The 13,438-nt window shown below is 41.5% G+C and overlaps 1 protein-coding gene across 2 annotated transcripts in view; it reads right to left on the minus strand.

The window, feature by feature from the left end:
• camk2a (calcium/calmodulin-dependent protein kinase II alpha) overlaps positions 1-13,438 on the minus strand; it is a 410,473-nt gene that overhangs the window by 127,083 nt on the left and 269,952 nt on the right. For both annotated transcript variants that reach the window (XM_039774535.1, XM_039774534.1), the window contains exon 6: positions 7,107-7,179. In XM_039774535.1, the coding sequence (XP_039630469.1) occupies positions 7,107-7,179 (73 nt within the window). The remainder of the gene's footprint in view (positions 1-7,106; positions 7,180-13,438) is intronic.

Genomic DNA, 13,438 nt, shown 5'->3' on the forward strand with positions numbered 1-13,438 from the left:
TAGATAGATAGATAGATAGATAGATAGATAGATATGAAAGGCACTATATAATAGATAGATAGAGCATGTCTTAGATATATGTCAAATGTCTTATACAGTATTTTTTTATAAATTTATGCATGAAAATGACAGATGAACAAATGTAAATGACAGTATATGAAAGGTAGATTATGTGTAATATTCAGTCATTACAGCTTCACCTTAATTTATCACTTTAGCTTCGAGCCACTTTCCTCTTTTGTTTTTTCACTTACTTTTGCTCAGAAAGTGTCATAAATTCCTGCCATCAATCCTTTCATATAGCATGGCAACAAAACAAAAAAAATTCCCTGTACAGCTGCAATAAACTGATTTTAGATTCTTGGCAATAATGTTTATTTTTCTGGCTCATACATTTCCAATTAAAAAATGTAACAATATTAGTTGAGAAATTGGAACTTCAGATCTTGAAAATACAGTACATTAAATAGAGTGGCTCTATTCTCAATTTTAAATTCTTTATTACATAGACCTGAACAGAGAGCCCCCAGTCTCCACCATAGTTGTACATCCCTTTTTTGTTTTACTCTCATCAGCCTGTCACAAAGATGCTGCTTCACTCTGCATCTCCTCTTATGGTCACCATCAGGGTTGACTGCTACTGAAGCGAAGATGCGTTCTCCTTTCTCGTATATTTATAACCCCAGGCAACAAGACAGAGCACCAAAGCAAGGAGGACAGAAGGTTTTCACTTTGATTTGTGTATTATATATTAACACTATAATCCCTGAAGCCTATGAACAAAGTCATAATGCCAGGGCACCTTAAATTCCTTTGCAACTCCTCATCAGCATTTTTGTTTTGCAAATGTGTCAATCGGCACAAGCAGCCTGCTCACGTTTCCCCCACCGACGCAGCTGAAGTGAGACATAAAGTTCTCCCAACTCAAGTTTGTTTATCTGAGTGCCTTGAGTTGTATAGGGTAAATAATATAACATTATTTGGAAAACATACATTTCATGTGTGTTCCGTGTTTACAACGATCTGGGTAAATGTAGGATGACAAGAAATGCGATGCAAGAAATGTTGAACATGTAACTAAAACAGAAACATTTTTCATGTTATAATAATGACAAAATGCTGACGTGAAGTGTATAATGTGTGAAGAACTGAAGTCCAAATATCAAATAAACACTTTCATAAAAGGTATAACAAAACAAGTGTGCCTTTATTTAAGAATATAACTGAAGAAAAATGAATTATTCAATTTACATGTTGCTGTTGTAAGAGACGGCTGGCAGGTCAGCCCGGCCGGGACGCCCCAGAGATAGAAGGATGTGGACACGGCCTCCCACAAAACACAAGATGGCTGCTCCCCAGGAGTGTAGTGGTGCCCCAGATTCCCACAGGGCATTCTGGGACTTGGAGTTTGGCTTCTCATCCCTATTGGGTGCTGTGGGTGCCGCCAGGGGGGTGCTGTGAAAGGACTTGGGGAGTCATACTTCCCTTATAGTACTAGGAAGTCATGAGGACAGAAGCCCCGAAGTATCTCCAGGCTGATTAAAGAACTTTAATTCTCCTTCTGACCCGGAAATGCTGGCAAGTCATATGGATGGAAGAGCAGAAGCACTTCCGGGTTAAGGAATACTTAAATGACTGCTGAAGACCCAGCAAGAAAGCCAGAGTCGGGTGGAGGTGGACAAAGCTTGCTGGGAGGTGATGAGGAGAGAATTGTTTTATAATTATTATGATTTGTGAGTTACTTGGCTGTTTAATGTGGCAGTGGTGCTTAGAGGGCATTATTTGAAGAATAAACTAAATAAATATCTTCTTGGTGCTTTTACCTTGTGTCCTGAATGGCTGTCTGTTGGGTTTAAAGGGGCAAGAGTCCCACCTAGCGTCCACAATGTCAATATGTAAAAACCAAAGCCCAATTATTAATTGCATGGCTGTTGTAGAGGTAAGAATGGCTGCCTCTAAATCAAGAGGTTGCTGGTTCATCCCGGGTTTTCCCTGAATTTACCATTATGAGTAGTCAGCTGCTGTTATTATTACTATTATTTTTTGTGATTATAACATGAAAAAATTTCTGTTTTAGTTAAATGTTCAACATTTCTTGCCTCGCATTTCCTGACAACCTACATTTACCCTGATTGTTGTAGACACGGAACACACATGAAATATATGTTTTCCAAATAATTATTTACCCTATACAACTCCAGGCACCCCACACCCAGATAAACACACTTGAGCTGGAAGAACTTCAGCTGCGTGTGTGGGGGGTGGGATAGCAGGCTGCTTGCTGCTTGTGCCGATTGACACATTTGCAAAACAAAGACGCTGATGAAGAGGTGCAAAGGAATTTAAGGTTGCCTCGCATTACGACTTTTTTTCGTAGGCTTCAGGGATTCTAGATTTAAGATTCTGTAACTTGAGGTTTCTTAACACTAGAATTTCCAGAGCCTACGAGTAAACTCATAAATCCGGCCCACCTTAAATCCGTTCACACCTCTCTGCCATTGTCTTTTGTCCTGTAAATGTGCTGATTAAGACAAGCAGCAAGCAGCCGGTTACTCCATCCCCCACCGTTGGCCTCTTTTACCAGCTCATGCCTTGTTTGATTATCTGGGAGTGAGTGAACTGCTGGAGTTTTAGAGTGGAAATAATAGATCGTTATTTGGAACACATAAATTTCACAGAAATTTTAGTAATAAATGTTACAAAATGTAGGCATTGATCTTTGGACTTCAGGCTTCACACATTCTATAGTTTATGCCTAAATTTTGTAACATTTATTACTAAAATATGAAAAAGTTTCTGTTTTAACAATGTGTTTACACAGATTACTATCGAAATGGAACACACATGAAATGCATGTGTTCCAAATGACGATCTATTATTTCCACTCTGAATCTCCAGCAGTTCACTCACTCCCAGATAATCAAATAAGGCATGAGCTGGGAAAACTGTGAACGTTCTGCGATGGTGGGGGATGGAATAGCCGGGTGCTTGCTGCTTGTCTTAATCGGCACATTTACAGGACAAAAGACGCTGGCGGAGAGGTGCAAACAGATTTAAGGTGGGCCGGATTTTAAAATTTTTTCATAGGGTCTGGTAATTCTAGTGTTAAATGTGCCATAAGCAGCAACCGATTAATGAGAGTGAAGCTTTATAACAAATACAACCAGGACGGTAAGCAACTGTTCTTGCTAGGAGTCGACGCATTCAACAAACTTTCATTTTAATAAACTGACTGGTCTCTGATCTGGCTTGGTCCCTGGATTGATGAAATGAATGTGAGACCCCTGGGCTGCTGTGTTAGAATTAATTTATGTCAGTCTTGCCCTTCCTTAATATACCTCTTGGTCCAATGGGACGTCATAGTGTAGGGACTGATTCTCCTGTCATGTTCAGGCCTCATGCACTTTGACAATTCTGTTTAGGTATAACTTATGTCTTTGAAATGTCTGCCAAATCAGTTTTTCTCTGTAGCCCTTGGGCTGCTCAAACTTATTTTGTATCCTTGCATTTTTACAATTAACATGCAGAGGTCCCTAGTTCTTAGGTTCCACTGGTTTTGATCTGGAATTCCTTGAAGGGAATGCACACATACTGTAACAAGATCTTATCTGTGTGACCTGATATATGATGAGTAGAACAGGTTACCAATGTTTTTCTAAATACATGCTTTATCAAAAATGTTATAAGTAAAATAGATTAGTAAATCACACCATCCTCATGTCAGATGGCTACAGGTTTGTTTTTGACGTTTCCTGTCAGAATACATTGCGGTTTTTGTGGTCAGGATACATTAGATACTTTGTACCTCCAACCCCTGCTGTTTATATCTCTCTTTTATAATAAAAAAGACTTTTAATCCCGCAATTACACATGATCTTTTGAGGAGACTTTTTGGAATGAAGACCTGCGAGACAGAGACTTTTAACATGAGATTCTTTCAAGTTACGTCATACTTACAACTTTTGGAAGAAAGTCCCACGAGACAAGACATTGTGCCAAGAGATTTAACCATGCCCAGGGCCAGAAATAAAAGAAAAAGAGTAGATGACAAAGTAGAATGCCATAAAGAATTCAAAAACGTTGGTGCAGTACACATGCAGAGAAGGTTAGAGATAATGAAGGTACTAAAATTCGAAAGTCTCAAAAAAATGATAGTAAAGATCACATTAGCGCAAACAAATGGAAATGATTACTCGGTAAAATAACGGGACAGCGAAAAGAGATTGAATATATCGTTCAGATTCCACTTAACATGCACACATACCGGTCCTGGTACATAACTACGATTGGACGACGTCACAGCCATGTCAGAGCCATGTGTGCATGCTCCTCTGTCATGCACCTCGACATACTACACATCAAATGAAAATTCAGAGTCTCGTCTTTCCGATGATATAAACCATTTTGACACACAACAACCACAGCACTGACACTAAATCCTTTTTTACAGAGAAGTAAATACTTTTAAGAGCTGACTTTTCCTACCTTTGACTACCTTTGAAGGCTCTCTGCAAGTCAAACATCAATATTTCCGAGCAATATTGATCTCATTCTCTCCGTAAGGCTCCAGGGAATATAATCCAGTAAAACGATTAGGTCCAAAACACACGATAGATCCTCAAAGGGACAAAAACTCCAGAAAACGTTTCTTAACTCGAGACTAGCTCCGACATTTTTTCATTTCTATTGGTCATATCAGACGTAATTTGTTTCTGTCGGCAATAACCATGCTAAAGCATGTTACACGGAAGTGTTAGCTTCTGATTGACACCTAAGTTGGCCAATTACGAGGGGTCTGGGGGGTGACTGGCACCTCGTATAGCCAACGAGTGTCACAGACAGCTGAACGATGACGCACAACTCCAAACCCTGGTAGAATCTACCAGTTTGATTGGACGCTGTGAGTGACACTCCAAACTTACAGCCAATGAGCAGCTGAGCACGCCGATATGTAACTTGCCATGCCAACTTGTAAACAAAACCGATCGAGCTGCGAAGCTGGCATTTGTGCCAGTCTGCAGACTTGGTGCGTGGTTGTTTATTGTGATTTCACCTAGTTTTTTCGCATTTTAAATATGGATAAACGTACAGATAAACGTAAATACACTCTCGATTAAGTAGTAGAGGCATGTACGCGGCGTGACAGTGATCAATCGGACCAGGATAAGTCTGAGGCAGAGAGCGACATGTGACATGCCCTTGTGCTTTCTGCCTGCTAGGGATTGCTACAATCAGTGGCACATGGAAAAACGCTGAGCTGTGTTGTAACAGTTTGTAAAAAATGTATATAGTTTGTGTGCATTTTATTAAAAAAAAAGTAAAAAATAAAATATATATATTTTTTGGCCCATAAGACTTGTTTTGACTATTTTTATATTGAAATGTGTATTTTTTATTGTTTTTATTATGGAATATGAATTTCCATAACTAATAGAGTGACACTGTGTGTAGATATAGATTCCTTTAGGTGTAAGCTTTCAGTAGAGCCCTCATTGATATCTGTGGGTTGAAGCATTCAAAAGTTATTACACTTTTTCCATACGTTCCAAAATGTGGATAATGGTCCCTCTAAAAAGCACCTGGACATGCCCATATAAAAACTGGTGTAAAATGTCATTTTTACAGGTATTCTTTTCAAATTTGAAATGTGAGTAGTCAACAAGTTATTCTGTTGGTACATAGTGTGTTTCTGTCCCCACCTACCTACTGCAGCTATAGAGGCCTTTATTTTCACAAAAAAACTTAGGCGAGAACAAAAAAATTCATTTTTTCCGTGAGTTCTAATGTGCATAACTTTTGATCAGTCACACCTACAGTGATTCTGACTACTAAGGGTGAAACTAGAGAATGTTACCTTTACAAAGAGACCAAACATGTGTTTATACTCCAGATAGTTCAATAACAGCAATGATTCTAATTTGGAGAGGTCGAATTACAAGCGATTTAGCAAAAATGACCCTGCTTGATAAGGGGTTTTAAGCGAGAGACTTGTAGATCGTCTAATTTGTGAAAAGTAGTGTTTCTTCCCAATGAAGAGGCGTATCACAAGAATTAAAAGATTTGTTATTTGGTGAATGTGAAATCCACTTACGCTGTCACGCTTGAGTCACAGAGTTGCGCAGATACACAGGAGATTTTAGAGATAGAAACATTATTCAAACATTTTAAACAACCATAAGTCTCTTTCAGGAGTGAATCGAGCTCTGTGTGTAGTCAGAGGGGACAGTTCCGTCTCTCAATTAAAAGAATAGAAACCTTCCTGTTCATAGGGGCGCGCCTCGGGAGTGGGACCCCGAACAGGAGCAGAGGATGTCTGGGGGAGAAGAGAGACAAGGCAGTGAGACAAAAGGACAGCTGCTGTACAGGCTTTTAAATGTTGAGATGTTTAAATGAGATGCAGATCATGCGGCACAGCAACAGCAGCAGCAGCAACCCAGCAGCTGATCGAGCAAAGAGGAGGTAAAAAAAAAACTGTATTTGTTTCTTATTGTATCACCATTTTACAAGGGGTTTCGGAGGAGCGACCGCTTCTCCTTGGGGTGCGTTCAGCCCCCCTCCTCACAATGTGAGCGGCAGAGATGCAAAGTGGCTAACGCGTAGTGCATTGGAGGTTGGCGAGTGAAGCGAGAAGGGGGCAAAGTCTCCTAGTATATGTAAAGGTCATGTCATTTTCTAAACCCACTTAATCCAGGGACTGTGAGGGGTGCTAGAGCCTATCCCGGCTAGCATATGGCACAAGACAGGAACAATCCCTGGACAGGGTGCCAGTCACACCACACACACTCTAGGGATAATGTAGTATTGTCATTTCACCTAACCTGGATCTCTTTGGATTGTGGGAAAAAACCAGAGCAACAGGAGCAAACCCACATAGATACATGGAGAACATGCAAGTTCCACCCATGGAGAACCCGGGACACGATCAAGACAGCAGCACTGCTACTCTGCCACCTTGCCGCATATATAAAGTCTCTCCTTCAAATATGTAAAACTTAGCTTTTATTCACATTTAACTTCATTAGCCAGTTATCCACCAAAATCTGAATTCTGACAGATTCCCCTGTAGTGATGTATCGCTATGTAACATGAACAAATAAAACAATTACCTTCAGATCTCGATGGACGACTCCCATCTGGTGACAGTGAAGAACTGCCTCGAGGATTTGTTGAATGCAGTGGCTGGCAAAAAAATGAAATAAACTTGCGTAAGTTGCACATAAAAAATGCATTTATGCAGCAGTTAAAAGGGATGTGCAGCATTTACAAACATCACATGTGCTGTCTACTTTGCCCGTATTTCATTTTTTGCATAAATGTAGTGTTTATTAAAAAAGATCCTGCATGGCTAATACTGCATTCTTGGTGTTGTTAGTGTTGTGGTAATACTACTCAACTGCAGTGGGCTGGCGCCCTGCCTGGGGTTTGTTTCCTGCCTTGCCCCCTGTGTTGGCTGGGATTGGCTCCAGCAGACCCCTGTGACCCTGTAGTTAGGATATAGTGGGTTGGATAATGGATGGATGGATAAAACTACTCAACAGAAACGGATGCAATGGCTGCCTCTTACCTGCTTTTTATGATTTTGCTTTCACTTTGCACCTTTTTTCTACACATCTTTTGATAACAAGAACACAAATCTAGCAGTATCATAATAATGTTTAGGCCAGGGTTCTTTCCCATCTGATGTTTAAATTTCTTTATTTGTTTGCCTTTTTTGTTCATTTCTGATTTTGTGTTTAATTTTTTTGTCTAATTATGTATTCTGTGTCAGTTGTATTTATTATTTACTATCCACGTGTGTAATCCTGTTCTCCTGTGATTCTTGTATTTTATCAGTGGACCCCCTTAAGAGGCAGGGCCTCACTGCAAGGAACTGCCCCCCAGCCTATAAAGGCAAGCTGGAAAACCGAGTTCCTTCTGATTCATTGGATGAACCGTTGAGGATTCAAGAGATCAGTTTGTGAATATTGCTAGATTCATTGGATTTTCTGTTTTTTTTTTTTTACTCTTTTTGCTTCTGTTTTAGGATAATGATTTAATATACTAGATTAATACTTATTTAATTTCTCATATCCTGTTTGGAAACTTCTTTTGACTCTTTTTAACTTTTTTGAGCATTTTCTTATATGTTTCTGTAAATAAATCCTCCTTTTATAAAGATTCATTTGTTGCCCATCTCTTTACAAGCCAGAGGTTGATGGTAATCCACACCCTTGTGAAGCAGTTTGATTATATTTTGGGACTTTGCTTCAACACTTGCCCACCATAGAAACACCAACCAATGTCACACAGACACACACACACGTCCTCACTTGCCAATGACAAAATTACCATTTAGACCCCCACACATGCTCACACCAACACACACACAGACGAATGCTTCTTTGGAGAGGTGTGAAGAAAGCACACAGAATCAAGGGTAGAACAAGAAGTGTGCAGAATGCTAGCCAAGGCTGTTGAATCTGTGGTGCAGCAGTCCTAAGTACGGACAGAATGTGCCATTCAAAACAGACACATCAATACCCAGAAATCACATTCATCGCACATTATTTCCTTATAGAACAATCTGTAAAACTGAGTATTGTAGCACCAAATGCCAGATGGTGTCTTTACTCTTTAGATGGCTCTTTTAGGTGGTTCAGTGTCCTTACAAGTCCTTCTCACTGACGCAGTACTAGATGGAATTCTGTTATGACTTTACAGACTTGCAAGTTTCTTAGCGTCCCCGTCGCTGGCTCTGAAGCTGCTCATTTGTGTGATGCTGATGCTGGTAGTGTCTCATCCTCAGGCTGATGCAACATGTAAGCGCCATTACATAGCCCACCCTTTGGAGTCACTTTACCCAGCAACCACTTCCAGCTCCTTGAAATGGTACACAAACACTTCAAAATGCCGGGGTGATCTTCATTTTTGTAGCGGTCATGCAGTTGGTGACAAGGACGCATCAGCAGGGATCTTGAGCGCTTCATTGTAAGGTGTCAGGAATGTTGAGTGCTGCGCCATTGTGGAGTGCAGCAGGGATGCTAAATACTACATTTGGTGATCTGTCTTATTTATGTGGGCTGGTGAACCTCCTTGTCTGGAGCTGCAGCTGTACTGGTCTCTCAGCTATCTTCCTTTACTAAACTGAGACTCTCCCTCCACTGACGCTCTATAAACCCTCCACAATCATTTAGTTTTATCACCGGCTCTGCTTTGCTCTACACACCTGGGGTCAGTGGCAATTCAATCCTAAACACTCTTTCCCTACTCCATGAGGCCAAAGCCGTATGAGCGACTGTGCAATCAGCTGATGGACTTCAGCAATGACAGAAGTGGCAGTGGAGCTGCGGATGTAGCAGTCACTCAGCTGTCTTCCTTCGTGTCCTGATGTCGCAGACTGTGTTCGAGATCCTGCAAACTCTCCAGAAGCTCCTCAGAAGCATTCAGCAGTTCCTTTTCAGTCTCCGCAGCACTCCACGGTTGGTCTTTTAATCGTCCCACTGATAAAACCAATGTAGCACCAGCGGCGAGTCCCAAGTTGATTATTTGTTCTTTACACCACACTTTTAGGTACCTCAATAGCCTCAGATGGCTGGTATTCCTTTACAATTCAGGAGGGCTTCTCATTTTTATAGACTCCCCTCCATCTGGCACTGAAACTGCTCATTTGCATAGTGAAATGCCAGCTTATACAATTTGTGACGCCATCTCTTGGCTGATGCAACTTGTTTATGCTGTTACAGGTTAAAATCACTAGAGACAGGCTGGTAGACTCTGCTTTTTTATTTCTGATTTGATATGAGTAACAATATTCACAAATAAAAAGAATCTGACACCTTTTATGACCATTGTTCACAACACAATATTAACAGTTGTCACACACGTGTGCATGGGAGGCAGCTAAAGGGCTTGAGTGAGTGAGGCATGCCGGGATGTGGCAGAGTGCACTGACTCTTTTTCTCCCTTTCCTGTAGACCATTCCCGGGAGATTCCACCTCGCTCTCTTGACGTCACTTCTGGGAGCGAGCCAATGGAAGGAGACCTTACCAGCTCCGGCCCCTCTGATGTCACGTCCGGGTGTGATCCAATGATTGAAGACCACATGCCCGATCCTTATGACCTCACTTCCCGTCTTCCCCTTTAAAAGCCTGTCCCTTTTCCCTTTTCCCTCAGTCTTGTTTTGGACTCGTTTGTATGCACTTCAGTGCTGTGTATTTCTATAAAAGAACGACTTTGCAGCCAGGATACCAGATTGTACAGGTGGCTGCCCCAAATCTTTATCTTCTGACACAGTTTACTAAAATATTATCAGGATTATCCATCCATCCATTTTCTAACCCGCTGAATCCGAATACAGGGTCACGGGGGTCTGCTGGAGCCAATCCCAGCCAACACAGGGCACAAGGCAGGAACCAATCCTGGGCAGGGTGCCAACCCACCGCAGGACACACACAAACACACCCACACACCAAGCACACACTAGGGCCAATTTAGAATCGGCAATCCACCTAACCTGCATGTCTTTGGATTGTGGGAGGAAACCGGAGCGCCCGGAGGAAACCCACGCAGACACGGGGAGAACATGCAAACTCCACGCAGGGAGGACCCGGGAAGCGAACCCTGGTCTCCTAACTGCGAGGCAGCAGCGCTACCACTGCGCCACCGTGCCGCCCATTATCAGGATTACAGATACCTTAATGAATACAACTAGTAACCCCTACATTAGAACTTTAGAACACTCTAAACATCCATCCATCCATTTTCTAACCCGCTGAATCCGAATACAGGGTCACAGGGGTCTGCTGGAGCCAATCCAAGCCAACACAGGGCACAAGGCAGGACCCAATCCTGGGCAGGGTGCCAACCCACCACAGGACACACACAAACACGCACACAAACAGACACACCAAGGCCAATTTAGAATCGCCAATCCACCTAACCTGCATGTCTTTGGATTGTGGGAGGAAACCGGAGCGCCGGAGGAAACCCACGCAGACACGGGGAGAACATGCAAACCCCACGCAGGGAGGACCCGGGAAGCGAACCCGGGTCTCCTAACTGCGAGGCAGCAGCACTACCACTGCGCCACACTCTAAACAAGAATAGGCCATTCAGCCCAATAATGTGCAACTAGATATCCCAGTCAGGCAGTTGTTATTCCAAGAGAAGTCTCAAGGTGGCACTGTTTTACACTTCTGGCATCTGAATACAGAGGAAATGGAATTTCATTTGTATTGACAATCCTTTCCTCCATGGCCCCAGATGGGATTAAGCAGGTATGAAAAACAGATGTTGGGATGACATTCTCCTGGTATTTAGGTGTTGTGTCTTTCATGACTATCACAAGGAGTCAACTAATCTATTCATATGGCGTGCCTGCTAGCACGTCAAGGGGACACCGGGGGAATATGTCAGCATTTTCGTTGGTAATGTCATCGAAAATATCAGCAAAATAAAAGCTGAATGTCACTACAAATTAAATTCAACTGCTAGGAAAGCTCATTCTGTCCCAAAATATAAAATGAAGGCTAAAGGGATACTGCTGTCATTAAGAAGGCTTAAAATGGACCTTGCTTAATTCCTTCTGCAACACTTCATTGCCTCCCGCTTTTTGATGCACTGTTTCTAAAGGCCCAAAGCACTGACTGAGCCACTGAGGAAGCTCAGATAAAGATATCCACTCACTAAAATGTGAAGCAAACCAAAATGACTTCCAGCCAGTGTTCTAAGACAGGGGTCACCAACTCCAGTCCTGGAGGACCACCGTGGCTGCAGGTTTTCATTCTAACCCTTTTTTTAATGAGTGCCCTGTTTGTGCTGCTAATTAAATTCTTGTGAATTTGTTTTAATTGACTTCTCTTTTAAGATTTGTTTCCCTGAATTTCTTCATCATTCCTCTGAATTGCTTCATTTCTTTCCTTAAATGGCACCCAAACAGAAATGAAATGTGAAGTGAGTGAGCCAACAGAAGACTAACTAAGTGAAGGCCTCAAACGCTAACCAATTTCACTCCAACCAGCTGCTTAATGAGGAACCGATTCTTGTCGTTAATTAAACTCGTTCTTTAATTCCATGGCTTGTTGCTGATCTCATTGTTTCAATAGCAGACATTTCCGAAACTGTTGATTTTCTCTTTTCTAAGAGCAGATCAACATTCCAGAGACCTTCATCTTTCTTTATTTTCAGATATTGCATGATGGACACCAGTTGTTTTGGCTCATTTCGTATTGCATTATTGTTTGGCTGCTAATTAAGGAACAAGAAACAATTAAGGGGTCAGAGTCTTCAAGAGCAAGTTTATTAAAATGAATTCAAAATAAGTTAATTAGCAGCAAAAAACAGGTCACTCATTAAGAAAAGGGTTAGAATGAAAACCTACAGCCTGGGTGGTCCTCCAGGACTGGAGTTGGCGACCCCTGGTCTAAGATACCATAGACTGTATACTCAGATATGGTGAGTCAGGCCGCTTTAACCTCCTTAGCGTTACATTTTTTCTCATAAAAACATTTTTATTAAATCTCATTTTTCTACTGTAAAATGTATGAAACATTAAAACTACAAGGTCAGAAGTGTAAAAAGTATAATGATACAAATAATAAAAATAATGATGAATAATAACACACAGGTGTTGCAGTGGTAGAGCTACTGCCTTGCAGTAAGAAGATCATGGGTTTGCATCTGGGGTCCTCCCTGTGTGGTAGTGTTTTGAGTGGTGAGAAAAGTGCTATACAAATTTAATGAATTATTATTACAATAATATGAAATGAATAATAATAATGATGATGATGATGCTAATACCACATATCATCAGCAGCTACTGATTCCTGTCAGCCTGAATGGGAAAACCGCTTAGATGTAAAGTCATTTAGCCAACACTGTTCAGCTTAACAGTTCGTCTCAGCAACAATTGCTTTGGTCATGTCTTCATGAATAAATATCTTCAAGTAGGTTAGTGGATCTTGGCTGTCAACGTTCACTTTTATTCCTGGCTGCCCTTACAAAATAAAAATGAGCTGTTGCTGGTTTATTTGAAGCGGGGTCAACAGAAACCCACATGCGTGTGTCAATTTTAGATCCATCAGAATCACATTCATTTCACTGACTGTTTAAATTTCAGATTCACTTCGTCATCACTGCTGATGAGAGGCTCCTCCACATCACTGCTTGTATCACTATCAAGAGCGTGCATCACCTGGGCTGCTGACAAAACGTTTCTTATGAGACGCCATTATGGGGCTAGGAGAGAGACGTCTACACTGCTGCCCAGGTTATGCTCAGGCCTGATGCTTGCATAAAATACGCTTATACTGTTGTCTGATTAATGCTTGAGACTAATGATGTTACCGTTTTTACAGCACAAGTAATCCTCGGGCTAAGTGCAAATGTGAGGCACGTGTATACACCTGTCCAAGTGACGCTTGGGACTGACGCTTTTAGCACTGTTTTCAAAGGCTGAATA

The sequence above is a fragment of the Polypterus senegalus genome, chromosome 13, assembly GCF_016835505.1.
Source record: "Polypterus senegalus isolate Bchr_013 chromosome 13, ASM1683550v1, whole genome shotgun sequence".
Taxonomy (NCBI): Eukaryota; Metazoa; Chordata; class Cladistia; order Polypteriformes; family Polypteridae; genus Polypterus; species Polypterus senegalus.